The sequence below is a fragment of the Amblyomma maculatum genome, chromosome 8 (assembly GCF_055883805.1).
Source record: "Amblyomma maculatum isolate TAMU_Amacu chromosome 8, ASM5588380v1, whole genome shotgun sequence".
Classification (NCBI taxonomy): Eukaryota; Metazoa; Arthropoda; class Arachnida; order Ixodida; family Ixodidae; genus Amblyomma; species Amblyomma maculatum.
In genome coordinates, this window is record NC_139351.1 from 106,012,359 (window position 1) to 106,034,933 (window position 22,575).

At 43.4% G+C, this 22,575-nt stretch overlaps 1 protein-coding gene across 2 annotated transcripts in view; it reads right to left on the bottom strand.

Moving 5' to 3' along the window:
• The window catches only part of g (adaptor-related protein complex 3, delta 1 subunit-like garnet), a 51,465-nt gene that overhangs the window by 13,427 nt on the left and 15,463 nt on the right, over positions 1–22,575 (bottom strand). For both annotated transcript variants that reach the window (XM_084577130.1, XM_084577129.1), the window contains exons 11-26: positions 22,390–22,438; positions 15,710–15,855; positions 13,251–13,399; positions 11,334–11,460; positions 9,631–9,734; positions 8,936–9,167; positions 8,609–8,754; positions 6,933–7,028; positions 6,497–6,557; positions 5,820–5,888; positions 4,804–4,888; positions 3,619–3,732; positions 2,613–2,805; positions 1,881–2,004; positions 973–1,137; positions 523–654 (exon numbers count right to left, since the gene is read on the bottom strand). In XM_084577130.1, coding sequence (XP_084433256.1) covers positions 523–654; positions 973–1,137; positions 1,881–2,004; positions 2,613–2,805; positions 3,619–3,732; positions 4,804–4,888; positions 5,820–5,888; positions 6,497–6,557; positions 6,933–7,028; positions 8,609–8,754; positions 8,936–9,167; positions 9,631–9,734; positions 11,334–11,460; positions 13,251–13,399; positions 15,710–15,855; positions 22,390–22,438 — 1,992 coding nt within the window. The remainder of the gene's footprint in view (positions 1–522; positions 655–972; positions 1,138–1,880; positions 2,005–2,612; positions 2,806–3,618; positions 3,733–4,803; positions 4,889–5,819; positions 5,889–6,496; positions 6,558–6,932; positions 7,029–8,608; positions 8,755–8,935; positions 9,168–9,630; positions 9,735–11,333; positions 11,461–13,250; positions 13,400–15,709; positions 15,856–22,389; positions 22,439–22,575) is intronic.

The window sequence follows — 22,575 nt, forward strand, 5'->3', positions numbered from 1 at the left end:
CAGTGTTTAGCTTTAAACACAAAGCAAAACACTGCCTTCTCCCCATAGCTAGAAAGCCTAAGAAGGTTGTCCAAAATGCAACTTTCACTTTTCAGCTAAACACAAAACACTCCAAACCAGTTGTCACCACCGAAAACCAACACTTACGCCTCCCTATAAATACAAAGCTGGAAGAGCTATGAGATATCGCTGCGAGATTAAAAAAAAAAAAAAAAGAGTGATAGTAAATCGTAAACAGTAAACTGTGCAATTTAACGTCCCGAGGCAATGCATGAACTACAAGGGAGGACGCTGCAGCGGAGGACTTCGGATTAATGTAGATCACCTGGGTTTCTTAAATATGTACTGAAACTGCAGAGAACAAATGCAGCCCTCACGGCCAGCCGGGATTAAAGCGACGAACAGGGGATTAACAGTCGATTGCAAAAATACCTCAGCCACCACGGCTGGTCTCAGTCATATTCGAGCACTCTCCACTACAGCAACCTGTAGCAGCAATACAGAAAAGGCAGCCTTTCTCACCTCACTCTTGGAAGTGGGGGCCATCACTTGCTCCCCATTTGTTTCTGCCACTTCCGGAACTGTCGGTGGAGGTGCAGTCTCTCCAGTGGCAGGCTGGCTCTCCGCAGGCGACAACCAGAACTCCAGGTCATCCTGACACAACAACGATGAGAAGGCAACAGCTTCGCGGCAATGTTCTATTCCAAGAACAAACTCAAAATTGACAATGTTGAAGAGCCATTTCCATAATGCGTTTATTATACTAGTGATGTCTTCAGCAGTTTACTGTACTAGAATGATGGCATGTCCTCCTCCTCATTTCCCCTGTCCCTACCCCCTTCCACCCCTCTACAAGTCCTCACTCCGTGTGCAAGGCCCTGCTTGGGTCAAACAACATGCAAACACACACTCAAAAAAAAAGAGAGCGGAGGGGGAGGGGGGGGGGGGGGGGGCATTTCTGCACCAGCTCACCTTGACGCCTGTAGTAGCCTGGTCCCCACTGCCCACATCCTTTACTGGTGTGTGTAGGGTCTCGTGAGATTCCGCAACATCGTTGGCCTCCGCGCGACTTCGCCTATGCTCCTTGGATTTATGGTGGTGCTCTTTCTTTTTTTTCCTATGCTTTTTATCAGAGTCCTTGGGTGAAAAAGAAAAAGAGGGATGTAGAAGCAGCGTCAACTATGAACTGTCACCCTAGCTAAAAAGGGGCGACAGGAAGGAAAAGCACAGGTGACAAAACAATGAAATGACCCAACAAGATGAAATAGAAAGACTGCTGCATTTGCAACATCTGCATTAGACGAACTTCTCAAATACATATGCTGCAATGGGGTGACATTAGAAAATAGAGAAAAATTTCTAATATTGAGAGAAATTTTGCTACACGGAGGTTCGTTACACTAGGTTTAGCAGTGCTTCACAAGTCAGCACTTGCGGTATACGCACAGCATTCAGCGACCGCACGTCAACGAACTGCTCCACTTGGACCACTGCGTTTGCAATCACAAAATGCTCGCTTGATTCAAAATTATTTGAACAAATTAAGCCTAATCACAATAGTACCCTGAGCTCAAGGTAGACCAAAAATTTATTCCAATTAAGAACTGACCAGCCACGTTTTCCTAGCTAACACTTCCCATTCACAAGACCAAGAAGGCGGTTCAACAAATCAGAAGGTAAAATTACAAATTCCTAACTGAAAATCTATTTATTTATTTATTTTTTTAATACTGCAGGCCAACATACCTATGCAAGAGAATAATAAAATGGCACGAGAAAAGGCACTCTACGAGGACGCAAGCAACAAAATGAAAACATACAGCACTCGCTCATTGAAGCAAATGCTGAAAATGTATATAGTGACTGAGTAGTAGTAGTACCTTGTGTTTCCTAGATGGCTTCCCTTCTGCCTCCGGTGCCAGTTTAGCACTCTCTTGAACAGCAGCCAAGCTTTCGTGTTGGTACCTTGCCTGCGCCGGCACCCACTCCCCTTCCTGCAGAGGTCTGAAACATTACAAGGGACCATGCATGAGAAGGAGGCACCTTACGCATCGCCCAGTCTCATCATGTGATAGCAGTTGGGATTGGCTGATACGCGCACTATAGTGGGTATTAGCACTTGCCCGACAATGCTTGCCTTTGTATTACTTTAATTTCCAGAACATTTTTGGTATGTTCAAACATTTTTAGTGCAGCCATTTTCGAGGTGCAAATTGGTTAATTTGCCTAGATTTACAAGACCACATCACGTTTAACTTGAGGTGCATCCAATACACGTTTACGAAGCAACGAAAGTGGTACACTTTGCATCGCCCTCGTGCAGAGAGGTTTGGTGGTCTGTCAGCTCTACTACCCCACAAAGCATATTATCTCAGCAGCCCAGCTCTTAAAGTGTTGCACTGTTAGAGGAACAGTAGAACCTTCTAATAAACAAAAAACAACAAAAAAAAATGCACAGGCAACCGGTTTTGTCTCTGGGATTTTGTGCTGAAATAATTCTAAATCTCTCGTGAAGAAAATTCTTGTCCTCACAACCTACAGCTTAGAAGTGCCAGGTAGAGGCCTGTAAGAGTTCTATAAGCCTATAAGAGGGCCATAAGAGAGAGGCTCACTCTTCCAGGTCAATGTCCAAGGCACGATGTGGGTCGTCAGCATTACGGTCATCGTCCTCATTATCAGACAAGCGGGCACCTTCGGGCATCTCGCCCACCGATGTGTTCACCACTCCCAGTGGGCCCAGTGGCTCCTCTTCCTCCGTGTCCGAAGCGACGGCAAGCTCGGATGCTTTCTTTTGCCTTTCTTTCCCTGAGCACAGAAGCAGCAGTCACATTTCCCAGTGCCGACTCTTCACTAAACATCAACAGAAACTATTACAGTTGATACTGGATGTATCGCACCTGAAGTGAGTCACAAGATAGTAGAGGTGCGTGACTATTCGAGATATTGGATACGAATATATTTTTGTTATATGATTCGTATTCGAAAAACTGATATTCGGTATTCGGAATTCTCAAAATATATAAACATTACCAAATAGAGCGAACATCTTGAATACAATGCAGTTTAACCCAACTTCACTGCAGTGCTTAATCGCACTGACTGTGCAGTGAAACATCCCCAAATGAGACGGAACCATTTTGTGAAGAGGGACGTTTCATTTTATGAAGGGACATTCCCAACAGTGTGCGCAAAGCCAAGTACTGGACAAAGGCGGAAAAAAAATACTTAAGCATCATCTGAAATGCATACAATCATCGTGCAGGTGGTCACCAGATAAAATTACTGTGATGCAAATGGTTTTAGACAGTTATTTCAGTCTTATTTGACGATTCGAGATTTCAGTTAAACCAGACATTTTTTCTGGTTCAGTTCAGTTTTTATTCCTTAAAGGCCACCATTTCAGGAAAGGCCCCCATGTCAGGAGATACAGCTATTTCATACTTTCCAGCTTAGGACTACACTTTTGTATGGAACTTTCGAAGGGAAATTCTGACAGTTCCATATAAACAATAATTCAGTATATCCGTGTTCGACATAGGAGGGACCGACTGCAGCCGTACCTCTTCGGGCCATCTTTTGGCACACCACAATTGAGAAATTGAAAGTAAAGCCACTGACCTTTCTTGACCTTCTTCTTCTTTTTCTTCTTGTCTCCGTTGCCAGCGTCAACCCCATCAGCAACTTCTCGCTCTTTGCGGCTGGCGCTTAGATACTTGTCGGATGAAATCAGACCTGAGGAACACAGCAGGTATTATATCTCTAACACGTTGCTGCTGGTTCCTGCACTATTCCCGATGCTCATTTACTTTCCCCCTCCATCATTCGAGACTCCCAGCTAAAAGCACAATTAAGGGGTTTTCACTCAATGTGCATACAATAGAAGAAAAGCATATCCAAGATTTGCTGATCCGCTGGGACATGTTCGGCCCCAAAGTTTTGGTTAGAAGCTCTTAAACAAAACTTTTCTTTCAATCCTTTCTTTCCTGCACTTTAGAAAACAGGCTTCCAGCAAAACAATTTCGCTACTTATTGTAAAATTATTCCTTACTAACTCTATTCAGCTAGTAAAGGCTTTAGTGCCTCCCACATGGATGTCAGGACTCTACAATTCAAAAGGAATAGCCATTATACAGGACCGTCCGCTCTTAGCGGAAGCGTGCGATCGTGCGGCTGCACCCCGCGAAGCACTAGTGCCCCCGATCAGGCTATACACAGAGGGGCCTTTTCCGTTGTGAAACTGCCGCAAGGAAGCATAACTTTAAATGCAAAGATGCATTCTAGAGCTTGCATACATCTCTGTGGACCTACTTTCCTGTGTGCAGTGCTGGCGAACCACGGCAACAAACCCAAGTCCCAGGTCAAACAAACACTAACAAGGAGCCCTCATGTCTTTATATATGAAGAACAAAGAGCCCCACCAAAAAACTAAACAAAAACAGGCTAATATGGGAGCTTTAGCAAGATAAAAGAACAGAGGAATGGTGTGGCCAGCCACCAATAATCACAAGCGCCATCAGTGGCAATGCTTCTTGCAGCATATCCCCCAACACTTTGCCAGCACTTATACAATTCTTTCTTTCCTTGGAATTCCAAACCAAATGCCCACAACCCCAGATACACAATTTTCTCTCTCTCTCTCTCTCTCTTTTTTTTTTTTTTTGTGTGTGTGTGTGTGGGGGCGGGCACACAAGTTTACAAAAACGAAGCAAGTAAACTGCAAACAAGGCTTGGGCGTTCAGCGCAGATGCAGTCTCACCGTTGCAACGTAATAGTAAAAACTGTGACAATGGGCCCAGGGCTTACCAGGAATGTGGAGAGGCACAGAGAGATCGATTTCAGTCACGGGAATGTCATCCAGAGCTGCACCTTGCAGATGCCCATTGGCCGACTGGAATACACGAGTGCGAGACTGTCACACACCAGAACAAGCACATGAGATGCTGGGAGCTGTGAAATACTAAATCAATGTTACCAGCAAACAAAATATGTATGGCCAACATAGTTTGGAAGTGTTAAAAACTTGTACTAGTAGTTTGCAATACTGCACAACCTAAGACTCTCTCACCCAGTTAAAGCTGAAAGAGCACAAATACTTGAACAGTGCTGAACTATTTTTCAAGCAACTGTTTCACTAACTGAAAAGGCAGTTTTGAATTTTCCTTTGAAAAGTACAGTAAGCGGTTTGTTGACTGGTTAGGAGATGGAGTATATAATTAGGCAGAGATCAAATGATGGAGACCCTTTCAATACATTGATGCCAATGTGAAAAAATTACGAATTCATTTCAACTAATAGCTAAAGGTTAATTAAATTCCGCTGCGTTAAGGAACTGGCAAAACATAAGAAGGAAAGTGGGTTTTGCAGTCTACCATGCATGCCAAATCACAATGCTCTCTGCTACCCATATAAAACAAAACAAAAAAGAATGCATGTTTAGTTAAGCTTTGCAACTCGACTTTTGTCAAGTTCGCATAACTGTACTAAGTGCAGTTTTCTTGCTGCCCCGTAACCACCTGTATTTGTTTTGTTCAGTTCAATCACATCATAAATTCTAATAATTCTTGCTAAGCTAAAATATACAAAATCCTTGGAGAGACATAGAAGGCCTTAAATATTATATTTCTTTAATCATGTATACATATAGTATTATAAAAATAAAGGACTCTAAAGAAGAAGTTCCGATTAAGTGGACAGATCGTTGAGAAAGAGGAAGTGCTTTCGCAGGCTGGCTGTCAACAAGTTAGAACACCTTTCAGCATGCTCCCTGCATCACGTAGGAAACCAGGTAGAAGTATCCTACCAACCAAGGTAGAGCTTACCCTGCTCTTGGGCATGACCTTCAGGTAGTGAGGATTGCTGGCCTGCTCTTGCCGACGTGCTTCTCTCATCTGCATGCACAAGAGGGGAAAGAAATCGAGCCAAGCAAACCACTGCCACAAACCACAACCATGAGAAGAATTGAAGTGATATTCACGCTACCAAATACTGTAGTGCTATATCCGACATATTAGTACCATCAGCGTTCACAGAGAAAGAAAAAAAGTAATTTCAAAATCCCAGAAAGTGTGGCTGGGGTTCATAACCTGAAACGGATAGTTAAAAACTAAAATGTCCTTCCTTTTTTTGCCAAACCAATGTCTCCCTCTCTCCGAAACTCGAACCAGCAGGAAAAAAAAAAAAAACCGTTAGAGAAGTCAAACAGCTTCTTGTTTGATTTTCTTAAGTAAGAATCAAAAAACCAACAAAATTAAGTAGAATTAGCAGCGCCTCCAATACACTTCATTTCTTTTTTTTTTTTTTTTTTTTTTTTGCCATTTTACCAAGGCCGTTTTAAGATCTGTTTTTATTTACTTTGAGTGCATAACATCACAACTGAACAATGTGAATAAAACCACTAAGCACGACCATCAAAGTACGGGCTTAAAACCAAAATCCCATTAAAGGCTAGACTTACTATTGCCGCACGTATTGTATATTGTACACAAGCATAACTCACATTTTCGAGCTCTTCTTTTGAGGGCTCATACTTCTTCTCCGAGAAGTGGGCCACAGCACTCCTGCAAGCAATACGGCAGTACGCTGTAATTTTATCCCACGCACACAAGAATATCTTCACTCATCATCACACAAATATTGCTCAAGAAGTCCAGACGCTGCAGAAACTAGAAAATGAAGGCATAAAAAAAAAAATGAAATGTAACGTAAAGCTCCTAGGACTTGACCCCATTGATCAAGTAAACAGAATGGCACTTTAATCTCAAGAGAATCTTAATCTCATAACCGCAAAGTAATGCTCACTCTAATTATGTACAGCAGTTAAGTATCACTAACACAAGTTCACAATGAAAAGCCACACAACCAGTCCAGCTAAAATACCAACACAATCATTCAACACGATTTCTTTCAGCTGCAATACTCGATTAGCTTCCTACCTATCTGACTTGATGAATATTTCTGTGGTGTTTTCTTCTTCCTCCTCAGATGAAGACTCCGAAGGTGGGTCATTAATCCATTGGTCTAGGTCCAAGCTACAAAAACATAATAATAAAACGATATAAATATGCCATCCAATATTTTTAGCATTACTTTTTAGCTTTCAATAGCCAATGAACAGAAGGAAAGAAGATTATGTTAGCTCTGTTGCTATCTCGGTGTTTCATACAGTGTTGCTAGCTTTGAAGCAATTTTAAGTTCAGCAAAATAATCTGGAATAGGTACTGTTAGAAACACTGCATTTCGCAACAGATGCAAGACCTTGGATGTATGTCGCTTGACCTAGTGACAAAATCAAGTGCAGGTAGGCTTAGTAGGTATTACGGACAGCAAGCTCTAGTTAGTTTCACAGCTCCTTAGAATCCATATCTGTTCCAAGTTCAGTTAGGAATCATCCTCACAATGAAAAAATGCTGCTCTCAAAAAAAAAAAAAAAAAAAGAAACACACACAATCTAAGCATCTGTGCCTACAACAGAAATGCCGCAATCATCTGAAATCGGATTATACAAATTTTGGAGTGATTCAAATTCACTAAATTCCAAGGTCAAATGCATTAAGAATAATTTACTTAACTTTAAAGGGCCACTGTCCAGGGAAGGCCCTTTTAAGAAAAGGAGCCCAGTGTTTCGATCAGGTACCGGAGATAGTCTGTGCAAAATTCTACAGCGACACGCGCGCCGCAAAGCATCGAAAATACAATTCAAAGCTCCCTCATGCTCTCCTTTGAGAAGCCAGCTTCACCGCTTCCTGCGCTGGCCCGACGGGCCCCGATAAGGACGTACGTACCGGGAACGACGTCCATTGGTCCGTCTCGCTGACTGACGGGAGAAGGATGGGTGTCTACCGCTCGCAGCGCGCTTTTCCCTCGCCACGGCCAGACTGAATCCAGCGGCGCGCGCTCCCTCGACCGTTTTTTTTTTTTCGCGCTCGCGGAGAGCCACGCCCCACCTCCCGCCAAACGCGGAGGAGGAAGGGGAATTTGTATTGCGGAGGCTAGACGACCTCGGGCAGGAGAGTGAAAAACCTTTGCGAGGGAACGGAAGGAGAGAGGCAGGATAGAATCGGGTGATTGCGGTGGCTGTAACTGCGTTATTAGTTACTCTTTTCAAAAACATTTTGCGGCCTTGCATTCCAGGGGCGAAGTCTCACAGTCACCGGGGAAGAAAATATTTTCGACCGGAGGGTGGACAGTGGGCCTTTAAACGCTCAAAACGCTGTCCCACACCACTCAAAATAACACAAACATGCAAGCTGTGGCTGCAACATCAAGCCTCGCGTGCTGCCTGCACATCGCTGATGTCGCAATCTCTAGTTGCATCGTATTCACATGAAGCTATTATGTGGCGACTGCAACTCGTGTTGTATTTCTGCGAGTAGCGGACAGTAGCCACGTAGCTGTAAACGAATCAGCCTAAATGAATTTCCCATGCTTCTGCCATATACAGATTTTTTTCATTTTGATATAAATTTTTTTAGCAGCCCTGTGAGACTTATATTTCTGAGGTTCTGCTGTACTGCTTTGCTGCAATGTATATCGAAGGTGTGGCAAATGGTGTCCCCTGCCATGACTCCTTAACTTCCCAGTGAAAGTTGACGGTGAGCCCTGCACTCACCCATCAGGCAAGGGTACTTTCTTCTGCGCCTTGGGGGCCACTGGATTCAGCTCACCAGCGAAGAGGGCACGCAGCTCCTCGCCCACCTTCTCGCCTTTCGCGAGCATCTTGCTCACTTGCTTCACCAAATTCAGGGCACAGCAGGCCTGCAAGGAGGTTAGACCACAAAAGGTTAGAGAGAGAGAGAGGATCCTCACTCTCCTAAGAGAGAGGCAGGACACTCACTCTCTCCTGAGATAGAGGAGAGGACATTCACCCTCTTCCATCTTGTGAGATAGAGGGGAGAACATTCACTCTTCTGAGAGAGAGAAGGGGGAGGACACTCACTCTCTCCTGCACCTCCAGGTCTCCGCTCTGCACAAACAGGGGCAGCCGCTCGGCCAGCAGCTGGCTGCAGGCTTCTTCTTGGTGTGGTTCCCCGTCCTCCTCCCGGGCGGCCACGAGGCGAGCCCACAGCTTGAGGGCATTGTGCACGTACGCGCTCTGGATGTGCGGGGGCAGCTGGCTCGCCCGGGGCCGCACCAGGGCCTCCAGCGTGGACTGCGGCTCCAGCAGTAGCCTGCATATAAAGGCACAACATCTGGCACGTTGGAGCTCCCCTAAATGTCTGAAAAACAATGAGCATCTTACTGCCTGCACTGATGACAAACGAGCTTTTCGGCCCACAGTAACAAGCAAATCTGCTTTTGACATTGCGGAAGTACCTCGCATTAATAGGTAAAAAAGCTAGGTTCAGGTGTCCTGCCAACAGGGTCAGCTGGTGATAAAGTGACTATTTTCGTACAGGATTTTGTGCCCAAACCTGACAAAAACCAATCTAGTATAAAACGATTTTTTACCTATACCACCTGTTCCAGAAAACTGCATTAAATGCAAGAAGCAGTCAAACAATGCAACTTAGCTCGGTGTAGACAGCTTGGAAGCAATGCTCTGTCTGAGCACAGGCTCCAAGAAACTCCAGATTTTCTAAATGACACTATCTGCGAGGCATGTCTACGTCTGTGATGGCAGCCCGCACTCACTCTGAGTATTCTCCGCAGATCCAAGCGGCAGCATAGAGAACTTCACAGATGCTGTTTCTCTGGCCGTTGCCCACCAGCAGGTGAGTGTTGTCCAACAGGACGGCCTGCACACACATGTACAGTTCGTACATGTACATGTACAGCACAGCCCTCCACTGCATTTCATGAGGAAATGACGGAGCTAGTTCTCGAGAAATAACACCGATTGCATCACCACAAGCAGTCCCGATTTTCTCAATTCAGCTCCTGAATGAAGCACTACAAACTCCGTGGTGAGTAATGAACTGCAGAACCCCCCTATAGTAAACTCGGAAATAGTAAAGTGAGAGTGAAGTCCCAGTTCATCTTCCATAGACGAATGTACATTTTTCCCCCTTTGTAGCAAAGTCATTTTAGGTCTGGCGGCAACATACATTTCAGTAAATGACATCACTGCACGCGTGCTAACTAGGATTGCGAGGCAAATTTCCAATTTTCATTCCCGAAAAAAAGAAAAAATGAAAGAAAATGATAACCCGCAGTGTTATTTTAAATGGCTTTACCCCCAGGGCTCACCAGCTCTCAGCAGAAGCCACCTTTATGTATACTTCGAAGCTGTGAGGGAACGCATGTAGTATGTAAGAAATCAAATTAAAGCTGGCAGGCTACGAAAAAGAAGGCAGTGCAGTCCGTTCAGAAAATAAATAAGAATAAAAGTGCAGCGAGAAATAGGAAGGGGAAGAAACGGCCAAGCATTTACAGCACTGTGCAAAGCACGAGGAAGCGGTGGCAAGCTAAGGCACCGTGCGTGCGGCTTTGCCGCGATTAACTGTCATGCGCTTTTCTCACCTATTGCCTCTTAAAATGACAGAAACAGTGAAAGACAATGCCATGTTCTGGCAAGGCTTTGGTTTGGACATGAAATCGAACTTAACTGTATTTGTAGCCACGTTTCATTCATGCTAAAGAGGTACTATCACAAGATGTATGTAAACAAAGAAGTCTTATCACTGAAAAAAGAAAACTGCACTAAAGATGATAAGAGAAGGATGGAAGGTATTTCACGGCGCTTTTGTCTTTTATGAAACAACAAGACATGCTTAGTTAGTGGCTATTTAATTACCAGACAGCATCTTCAGGGTCATGTCATCATTAACAACTGGTACAGTAAAGACCCTCGTACAGTAAATTTCTTTGTTGGTCTGAGCGACTTTAAAGGGGTTCTACTGAGATGTTAAATTATCCATCCCACATTTTCACCCCCTGCAACAAAGTAAAACAATATTAAAAATCACAACAGTATTCTCCACAACCACACCCTTGATTTAGTTTCAACACTAAATTGCTACCAAATTAATTGTAGTGAATTCACAAATGCTATTCATAACATCTGAAAGTTTCTGAATCCAGCCTGTTTTAAAATGTACTGCCACTGTACAACCAGCAGATGTTGTCACTCGAGAATATTGGGAATTTAGCGATATGAAACCTGCAGCAAGGCAAAGAGTTTGATGTAAATCCCTGGTTGCACACAAGAGTACCTACTTAACTGCACTAGCCCAAAAGTGGAGAATAAGAAACATAAATGAGGAAATTAGATTGAATTTGTCTTCCTGCAAGCAGTTTCCATCAAATTCCCCCAGCAGTATTGACAGGTTCTCGGTTTGCGATACCTCAAAACAAATTCAGTCAGGTTATTGATCACTTCATGGGGTGAAACTGACCATCTGGGAGACGCTGAAGGCACGGACCGCCTGCACACGAACAGCCACGTCCAACATTTGGGATGCAATGGTCAGGCCGTGCTTGGTCCCCTCGATGCGGGTTAGCTCCACCAGCACACTCACGTACCTGCACAATGGTGGACGCCAATGTTCTCTGTGCCACAGAGACAGACTTAGCCCATGTTAACATGAAACATTGAATGAGGGCCCCACTTAAGTCAAGAGCAGCGAATGTTCTGGATGTCCACTATGGTGACACAGCGGCAGAATGAGTGGATGCCCACATTCTCTGGCCCAATAAGCCCCCCCTTATGTAATGCCTTCGGGCCTTTAAGGGATCAATAAATGAAATGAAATGAAATTTCTTGGACTGTTAGTGCATGTCAATAAAATAGACTAAATTGAAATTTCCAAGAAGTTGCAGGTTCTACTCGCAACCTCCACCCCCGTTCAAACGTTATCATGCTCGCCAATCAACTCAGTGGAAATTTTGAAACAGAATGATTGGATTTAACTCAAAAATAGGTTGTAAAATTGTTTCTAAACACACAATTAGCTACAGCCTTTCGTGCTTCCCACAGTACAGCCTCGAGTAAAAAAAAGATTAGCACACGTCACGGATCACCGGAATGACAACACTCGTCACTGCGGTTGACGGATAGGCTGACAATGAGGGTACCGGGTCGTTCCCATTCTTCAGTATTAGGGGGGTTCAGTGAAATCTATAGTTGCTGGCATAAAAGAAACAAAAAAAATAAGCCATCATTGGTGATGACGACCGAGATAAAAGGAAATGCTGCTTGCACAGTCATGTAAAGGCGGCACTTCGACGCACGGGCAGTGGTTTGCTTCATAAAGATTTCTTCCCGCTGCCCTCCCCTCTTTGCTGCGAAAATGAGAACGGTCCGATAAGCATGCCTGCGAACCACAGTGCCACGTGGTGAGATATCTCAGCTCTGTGGGCTCGTCATTTGCGCTAATATTTTTTACTTGCAACTGTACCTACCCATGATACCATATATCTACGCATAACACTCCAGATCATCATTCTGTCCTCAGATATTCTCTTTCGCAACGCTGGCTTCCCAGACCAGCTGCACAGCCAATATCTTGCAGCAGTTGTTTGTGTTAACACAAAGCCAAACAACTGGCCTTATTACATCATTGTGTGCAACAGCGCACGCAGTGAAGCTTCGCGCCAAAGGAATCATGGCAGTGAGGTTCAGATATGGTTTGGTTGGTTTGGTTTGTAAGGTGTATGCAAGGTGCATGCAACCACCAGGTAGAGACGTTATTGGTCCCTCCGCACCCACACTGATAGAGCCTTGGGCTGAACAGCTTTTCTTGATACATTATAACAGTGCAACTATGGGCCTCTCGTGCAACAGAAATGTCTAGACTACTGCCCACTGATCAGTAGTAAAAATATGCTGAGTTGTCAAAAGAAGCCACAAAGAATGTGACTAGCTTCTAAACGTAACACCTGACAGAAGCAATGCTGCAAATTTTTCATTGAAACACTTCATATATGGACAGAGAATGATAAAGCCCACTAAAAAATATCGGTGTGGCAAGCCTGGTAACATTCACTGCCATTGTACCACACCACTTCCTAGAAAATTTATATCTCTAATCAAAGAACTTACACGTGACATCAGTCAGTGCAGATGCTAACATGGCTGCCTTTGGTGCCAGGCCTACAATAATGCACTGCAAACAAGCGTCACACAATAAAAGCCTGACATGATACTGAAGCCTTTGTGATTTAAATCAACTGAGAGCTGGATACTGTTAGTGATTAGAGCCTCACTGAAAACAGGCAGAGAAAGTACCCCAGTGAAGTGCTTTTTCGAAGCGGTCTTTTTTTTTTACTATTTTTTTTTACACCTCAGTAAAAATACCACCTAACAGGCTCACCATTCAAAGTTTGTGATATACTGGTAGTTGTTCTGGGAGCAGATGTCGATGATCTTGGAGAGCAGCTCGTCCCTGTAGCTTGTTCCCTCAGCACGGTCCATGTGGACCATCAGCTTTTTCACTATCTCCATCAGGTTCTTCTTTGACACCTGCGTAGGGGTGGACAAAATGTGGGGCCTCAGCAGACCACAAACCATCAGGCTCTTTTTTACCATTAAGCTGAAGCACAAGAAGCACTTGTACTTTAAGCCACAGTTGTTTGACATCCATTAACCAATTATTACTACCAGTATCCTCTGTAGCAATGATAGCAGTCACGACAAAATAAACTCACTAGCATTCTTTTCACAAAGCTAAACAATAATAACATGTAGTACTGCAAATAAAAGGAAGTAAGTTCAAATAACTGCCTTGTGTGCACATCCGTTGCACAGTAGCCTGACATCCTGGATAGTAAAGCCAATTCAGCAGAGTCCTGATGAAATGAACCTGCTTGATATGAATTTCGTAACAACACAAATTTGTAAAATTTCCCGGCCAGAGTACACTAAGTATAATGATTAGAATTTCAGGTGTTCCAAACACTCTCCTGCAACACCACACAATATTGGCACTATGTCGGCAATACACTGACCCACAGATTGGTGCACAGTGCCAATATCGTGCCAATGATTTGTGCCTCCTGGGTAACTCCACAAGTGCTAGACACGCTGTACTAAGAGATTTGAGCGAATGCATTCCCAGTGCTACTGTATAGGAACTTAGTTTGTTTCGGACATTGGGCGCGAGGACATACCGTGGTGCCACCTCTCGCAAGCGCCCGCATGACGAAGTGGGATAACTCACATTGAACAGCTACTGTAGGATACTTTCCTAAGCAGTTCAGTTGCGCGTTAGCATTATGTTCACTTATTTATTTAATATATACCTTGGTCTGGGCCTGTATAAGCTTATTTTCAGGTATGAGACCCACTCATTCGGCAAAAAAGTACTTCACCGAATCAGAGTTATCGTAGTTGGCGAGCTTTACTGCTACGAAGACACGCACCGGCTGCAGCATTTCTGCTGTTATGAAAAAAGAAAAAAAAAAAAATCGACTGAAGCTACCACACGTCAGATGTAAGCAGTCAATGCACAGGTAATGGGATTTCTGTGCCACAGCAGAGGACAGTCAGGAGCCTGAAAGATGTTGAGCGCCTTCGCATAGCGCCGGTGGAAGCGGCACCGTTCGCTTGCTCCCTGGAACATAGTAGAGCAAGCAAGTTTGACTGCGGGGATGACTTGGATAAATTTTGTAGAAAGTGTGAAGACATGTATTCCACGCAGCGAATTCTTGAGCACCGACTACCGTCATTGGCACCCTTGGTTAGAGCGGATATTTGTTTTTCCTGCGCACACTGTTTTTTTTTTGTTTTTTTTTTACGCATATCTCGATCAGCACATCACAGCATACATGCGATGCGCTCTATCTTTCATTTAATCACAGACGCTGTCATTTGAAATTACTAAAGTACTGGAGATGCTGCGAGTGACAACTTGCACAAATCTTCTAGTTCACTTCAGTGAAACTTAATTCCGTGTCAATATGTTCATTCAGAATAAGTTGAGACCTTCTTGCCTTTGCACAATCCCTCCTTTCTTTGTGAGGGTACTGCTTTATGAAGAAGCCAGCATTTTTTTCATCCTTCCAACAATAGTATCATTAGAATTCACAAGTGACAAGTGCAAATTAAAACGCGCACGCCGTTTCTTCTGCCGCTCACCGACATTTTAGCGCCAATTCTATGGACAAAATCTCGCTTGCTGAAATGTCTGCTGCGCACATCATGAGAATGATCACTCGCTGATATGCCCATTCAAATTTTGATTAAGGAAGGTTCCGTAAGCTTATGTTTCGGGCAGCAATGGGCGCTTGCGCCAGGTTCCCTCACTTACGTCAGGGTACAGAGCAGTAACAGACCGTAGCAACAGTTTAAATAAACTTCAGCAGCCTCAGTAATGATGCAAGATCAAAAAGTGCAAGGCTGGCACTCTATACCAACCCAAACTACAGAAATAAACGCTACTATTAGCTTTTAAAACACACAAATTCAATCGAGCGTCTGCTTCAGCAGCAGCAAGAAGAGTCACGTGATCCCACTTTCTCCCCTAGGTCGACACTAGCGCCATTCGCTCCAGTGGTGGCGCTCGCGCCCAATACAAAATTCTTGGAGAGATTTATATTGCCGCGATTCTACTGTAATTATTTAGTACTTTCTGGTCAGGTAAGACTCAGGTGATAGCAGGACAAAAACTATTACGTAAAGGAGCTTCTATTGTGAAGAGGAAAAAAGATAACAGCTGCTCATTCCTTTAAGCCTTCCATGTCCCTATTCTTGCTGCTCCGTAATTCGTTCAACAGGAGCACCTTGCCCAAGTGCCCAGTTAATAATGCGAGCGGAGTCAATACGCAAACCCACCATGCCATAGAGCAAGTCCAGTGCTCTGAGCCGAATCGACTCGTCCTTGTCATCAAGGCACTGCAGCACCAAGTCTTTGTGGGCCTGTACGCTGCGAGGGTGGGTCTTCAAAATCTTGGACATGGCCAGTAGACCCAGGTACTTCACTGAACAAGAGAAAGGTACCAAGAGAGGAGGCAGGGGGGGGGGGGGGGGGGTAAGGTTCAGTTTCAGCCTGTGCTGCCCTAGGTGGATAATATACATGTCCTAGTGCATTCACTGATGGCAACACGTCCTGCCATCGGAACCAGGATGCAAATAGAGGGTTTACAAGAGTACGTCTGGCAACCGTGAGTGGCACCCTGATCCCGCGCTGGCTGCCATATTTTGTTCGCTGCATCCGTTTGCTTCGTGTCCGTCCGTCAGCGCTCGCAGTTCTGCTCGCGCTTTTCACGTTTTAATCTAGTGTGCTGTGCTTGGACCTCTGTTCGGTCTCTGGCGGTTTCTGTTAGAGACGCCTAGAAGCGTATTTTGACAGCCGAGACGTGGTGGGGCCCACCGGCTGCGCTGCCGAGCGCAGTTACAAATTGCTCTACGAGTCGTGCATGCCTTCCGCCCCCCTCGGCAATCCGCAGCATCATCCCTATCCAGGTACAGTATCCAGAGTTCTGTAATGTGGATTTTTTTTTGTCTGTGTGCCTTTGCTGTTTACTTAAATGCCTATGAGAGATCATCACGAGTTTGTTTGCTTGGTTTGCGCAATTACCGTTGCTCATCCCACTGGAAGATACTTGGTTGGGGAAATGAGCGAGGATGCATTTTATTTTATGATAAAAGGATCGTGCGTAATTTGATGTAAGTTGGACTGGCGCTTAGCATTTTCCTTCCCATGCCGTCGACGCAGTAGTTGGCATTAGGCTCGGAAATAATCGGGGGCTGCGTAAAAAAAAAAGTGCCATGGTAATTTGTGCTTCCAGTGATTGAATATTGATTGGTGTGTAATAGGCGATGACGAGTTAATAAAATCTTTGTAATTAATTTATCAATTGATGAAATAAAGAAACGAAAAAAAATTGGAAAGTAAGGGTTTAAAGGTTTCAGAATGAAAAACCAGTGCTTGGTGATGCTAAGGAAGAAAATTTAGAATGTGTAATTGATTAATTGAAATAATTGAAGAATGTGTTCAAAAGTGTCAAATTGCTCAGAATGGAAAGCCGATTGTTGCTGACGCATGCGTATTGGTGTATAAAAATATAAAACGTCAAATAAAATAAAAATAAATAAAGAAATGATAGAAACACATAACATAGAAATATAACATACATAACAACATATAACATACTACACTTGTGTGTAGTATATTTTTTTTGATGAATTCATATTTCACTGCATTGTATTCTTTTCGCCCCTCTTGCTAGGGCCCAGTTAGGGCCTGCAGTATTTGGTAAATAAAATAAATAAATAAATAAAAGAGCTAAAATATAACACGCGAAGAAAAAAACATTGTGCGTGTGTGTGTATGAGAGAGAGACACTATCGCGTTATACATTTAACGGCGGAGCTTAAGTGACCCCCTAATTTTTCTATAACGATATGATATAATATAAATCTGATTTTATGAACACAGCCAGTTGCAGAAAGCACAAACACTTCGCAGTAATGTGAGTTGACATTTCAAATTTCTTTTCGTTTCAGCCGAGTTCTTCCTCCCCCGAGTTCCTCGAAGCTTCCAATGTAAGCGCTTTCATATGAGATTACGGCTTCAAATGTTTACTTTCTGACAGAGGGAATAAACAAGAAATCGACATATTTAAAAATTCCAGTGAATTTCAGGTAGCTGTGAATTAGCAAACCATCGGGTGACTCGAAAAAACACAAAAGTGTGCACGCTTCGTTATTTTATCGGCCCCGCTGGCAGGTATAAAACCTGAGATGCGCGCTCTGGACGTGGACCGGTCGAAACGGGCTTTACGTGACCATGTTACAACACACTGGTGGGATGTCATCTTTTCCTGCTTTTCTAGACGCCGCGGGTTTGGCAGCCGCTTGCTTCTGCAGAGCGAAACACGCACCTCGGGCGCACTAGACAACAGTATTGCTCTTAGCACCAAGCACTACCATTTCGTACGACTGTAAAAAGTAGCTTCGGTAATCATGCCCGTGTCTTAAATCAAATACACAATGGTAAATGTAACCTACGTACAAAATGTTTCAAAGATCGTATTTGCACAATAGCATTCGTTACACATGCATTGCTCCTTCTCCCGTGTCCTCCATCGCAGCATAAGTTTATCCTTCAAGTTCACAAGGCTCCATAGCGCGCAAAACAATTAACCTTGCTGTTTTAGGTGATAGCACATTCTGTGAGCTAGCTCTTAGTCAGAGGGACGTGCAGTAATGCTTTACATGATGCAAGTGACCCTTGTAAAGCCAATTAGGACTGCAAACGAACGGTCGCATACACGCGTATACCTTGATTCCGTGCGCGTCTATGACGGTGCTCTGGCTGCAGAAGGGCACGCAACAACATGCTGGCATCATTTCGAATAGAGCTTGGAGCTAACAGCGACTGCTGTGATGTTAAAAAATGAAACAATCGCTTGTGATCATTCCAATGCACCTTTCGGTGCATGCACGGGTTCTACGAAGGCGCACGTTGACAGCGTACTCGATGGGAGGCGCGGGCAGACTGAGCAAAACATGGCCGTCGCGCACAGTTTGTTTCTTTCACTAGATGGCGCTAACTTTTGTAAAGCCTCTATTCTGTCACAAGCAGCAAAAAGAGGTGCAGGAATAAGAGTGCATGGAACAATGCCACTCCTACCTCGCCTCACAGTGCAAATAACTATTGCGTGGAACAATGTCACTCCTACCTCGCCTCATAGTGCAAATAACCATTGCGTGGAACAATGTCACTCCTACCTCGCCTCACAGTGCGAATAACCCATTGCGTGGAACAATTTCACTCCTACCTTGCCTCATCATCATCATCAGCTTGACTATACCCACTGCAGGGCGAAGGCCTCGCCCATATTTCTCCATTTAACCCGGTGCTGTGCTAGCTGCATCCACTTTACCCCTGCAAACTTCTTACCCTCATCCGCCCACTTAACTTTCTGCCGCCCCCTACTACGCTTTCCATCCCTTGGAATCCAGTTTGTTACCCTAAGCGGCCATCGGTTATCTTCTTTTCGCACTACATGTCCTGCCCATGCCCATTTCTTCTTAATTTCCACTAGAATGTCAGTAACATGAGTTATTTCTCTGACCCACTCTGCAGGCTTCCTATCTCTTAATGTTACCCCTACCATTTTTCGTTCCATAGCCCTCTGAGTTGTCCTCAACTTAAGTAGAACCCTTTTGGTTAGCCTCCAAATTTCAGCCTCATAGGTGAGTACAGGTAAGATGCAACTGTTGCATACTTTCCTCTTGAGTGATACCGGTAAGCTGCTAGTCATAATCTGCGAGTGCTTGCCAAATGCGCTCCATCCCAATCTTATTCTTCTTGTTATTTCCTTTTCATGGTCCGGATCTGCGGTTACCACCTGTCCTAAGTAGACATATTCGCCTACTACTTCCAGTACTTCGCTACCTAATGTAAATTGCTGTTCCTTCCCGAGGCTGTTGAACATCACCTTAGTCTTCTGCATATTGATTTTCGAGCCTACCTTTCTACTTTTCCTGTCTAGGTCATCAATCATTATTTGCAGTTCATCCCCCAGTTGCTTAGCAAGGCAATGTCATCAGCAAATCGCAGATTACTGAGGTATTCTCCATTTACCCTTATCCCTAACTGCTCCCATTCCAAGTCTCTGAATACTTCCTCTAAGCAAGCTGTGAATAGTACTGAATAGTTATTCGCCTCACAGTGTGAATACCCATTGCGTGGAACAATTTCACTCCTACCTCGCCTCACAGAGCAAATAACCATTGCGTGAAACAATGTCACTCCTATCTCGCCTCACAGTGCAAATAACCATTTCGTGGAACATTGTCACTCCTACCTCACCTCACAGTGCAAATAACCATTGCGTGGAACATTGTCACCCCTACTTCGACTCACAGTGCAAATAACCATTGGGTGGAACATTGTCACTGCTACTTTGCCTCACAGTGAAAATAACCATGGCATGCCCTAAGAAAACCCTGGTCTTACCATGTAAGCAGGACATGCCTGCTGTCATCCTACTCTTAAAAGGAGTATGCTGTTCCACGTGTGCACCTCCCACACGGGATGGAATTCTCGGCTTCTTCCGCCACAAAAATTGAAAAAAAACTGTGTGGCAACATTGGCCTCTGCCTAGTTCCATCAAAGTATGTTTACTTTCCCTCACTGCCTCGGGCAAGGAAGCCTCCCTGCATTTCTGCATCTAGAAGTACTCTGTACATACTGCTCCCAAGTGCTCTGTACATACTGTACATAGCAGGGAGGGATGCAGTAAAAGGGTTAACAACCCTTATGAGCAATTCCGAAATCATGTACCACCACGCTCAATGCGAGCTGTAACACACAAGATGTGGTAGGAGCTCAGTGATCAAATCAGTGCAAATGAAGTGCCAAAAATTTGTCCAGTTGACTGTCAAAGCAAAGAATCAAATAGTACACTGATATACACTAATGCTTGTGCAAGTCAGGCTCTCCGTGAGCAGGTCCACAGGTTTATACTATAAAGTGGCATCCTCAGCTGGTTCTCTTTGGAGGCGCTGCAAGTCATGCTGAATGCGATGGCACTTATTAAAGGGACAGGACACTGGCATTTAGGTCTCAAGTTTTTTTTCGGCAAAATGGAAAGATTGATGTCTAAAATGTTCGATTCCATAGTGGTTTTGGTAAGAATGATGTAGAAAATTTTTGCCGAGAATTTTTCGATCAGTGCGTGTGCCCGTTTTTATGTAGTCCAATGCTGGAAACCATGAGCAGCGACTGCGATGACTGGTGGTAAAAAAAAAACAAAAAAAAAAACGAAAACAATATAAATTTCATTCACCAGACAGTAATTAGACATTTTTTGCTTAGAGTAACATCCTTTTCAGTTTCACACTTAAGGCAGCTACGGCACAATAACACAAGCCTCATCAACGAAAGTTTTAGTGGGCACTATGATCGCTTCATTCATGTAATTCCAAACACTGTGGCGTCATCTAGTGGCAAAAGCTGAAAGCATGCCTCTCGTGATGCGAAAGAAGGGGTGTTTTTATTTAAGGACGCAGCGGAGAGAGCACAAAATATGACGAATTATGACAAGCACTCCTAGAAGAAAAAAGAAGAGTGTGCACTTGCGAAAATCACCTATATTTTGCTGACATATAGTCACGTGGGGTACTACACCGCAATAGGGTTTCTCCGATAGATAGCGCCTCAATTGTTCTTATGAGATTTTCAATGGCAAATTAAAATTGTAAAGTCTCTTTTCTTTGATATTGTAGTGCTCGATCTGTACTACATGAGGCAAGGTCTTTTCATCTCCATCATAATCTCATGACATAATTTGGTCAGTGTTCTGTCCCGTTAAGGACACAGTGCAGAGTGCAAAATATAATAAATTATGACAAGCACTCTTAGAAGTAAAAAGAACAGTGTGCCCTTACGAAAATCAGCTATATTTTGCCGACATGTGGTCACATGGGGTACTGCACTGAAAGTAATAAAGTTTCTCCGCTAGATAGCGCCTCAGTTGTTTTTATGATTTTCAATGGCAAATTAAAATTGTAAAGCCTCTTTTATTTTATATTTTAGTGATCGATCTGTACTATATGAGGCAAAGTCTTTACATCTCCACCATAATCTCATGACATATTTTGGCCAGTGTTCTGTCCCTTTAAGGTAATAAGAAGGGGAACATTTATTGGGCACACGGCCAAAGATAACTGCCTTAAGGGGGGACAGCGGTCTTAAAACTAACTTTGTTATTTACTGCCTAAACCTGATGAAACTTCGAAGAATTGTTAAGTTTTTTTCTGCTGATTTCGAATATGCAAGAATTTCTCTTCTATGGCAATTAGTTTAAAGGTATTAGAGAATTATGGCTATTGTCTGATCAAACCATAGGGAAAAAAATGCTCATTAGAAATTAATTTTTAATATACAGGTAGATACTATAAGTGTAAGGAATACAATGGTGGAAGCACGTTTTTTATTTTCACTTGTAAAACTTCTATATCTTATTTTGAAATCCTTACACAGTTGCCATGCCTGTGAGTGCAAATTTCAAAGGGGCTGCTAAATCTCTATTTTAATAGCTCAATTTTAAAACTGCTTCCAACATTCCACTCATTACACTTTTAAGTATTTATCTCTATATTAAAAATTAATTTCTGATGAAAATTTTTTTCCCTATTGTTTGAGCAGACAATAGCAATAACTCTCTAATACCTTTAGAACTAATTGCCCTAGAAGAGATATCTTTACATATTTGAAATCAGCAGAAAAAAAATGAACAGTTCTGTGAGGTTTCACAAAATTTGGGTAATAAGTAACAAAATGAATTTTAAAACTTATTGCTACTGAGTTATACAATTTTTGTTTTGAGACGTAATACCACAATGCTGTTCAGAATCAATGCAAAAGACAGATTTGGTTCTCACATACAAGCTAAGCGTTCCGCATAGTACCACCCGCATTACTAGTGCGGCGGCAGTATTATTTTAATTGCAGATAAAGCTGTTCTGTAAAGAAATGGCAGAAAAAAATAGCAACTTACGGTTTTGATCAGAGTCTTCGATCAATATCCTGAGCTTCTGGACGCATAGCTGCAGGGGTTTAATAAAAATGCCAAATAGGCCAAGAATCACAAACACTTAAAAGGAATACACAAAGAAGTGTGTCCACAAAGATGTAAAATTGTAAATTTTCAGGTTAGTATCCACAAGCAATAGGAGCTGTGAAG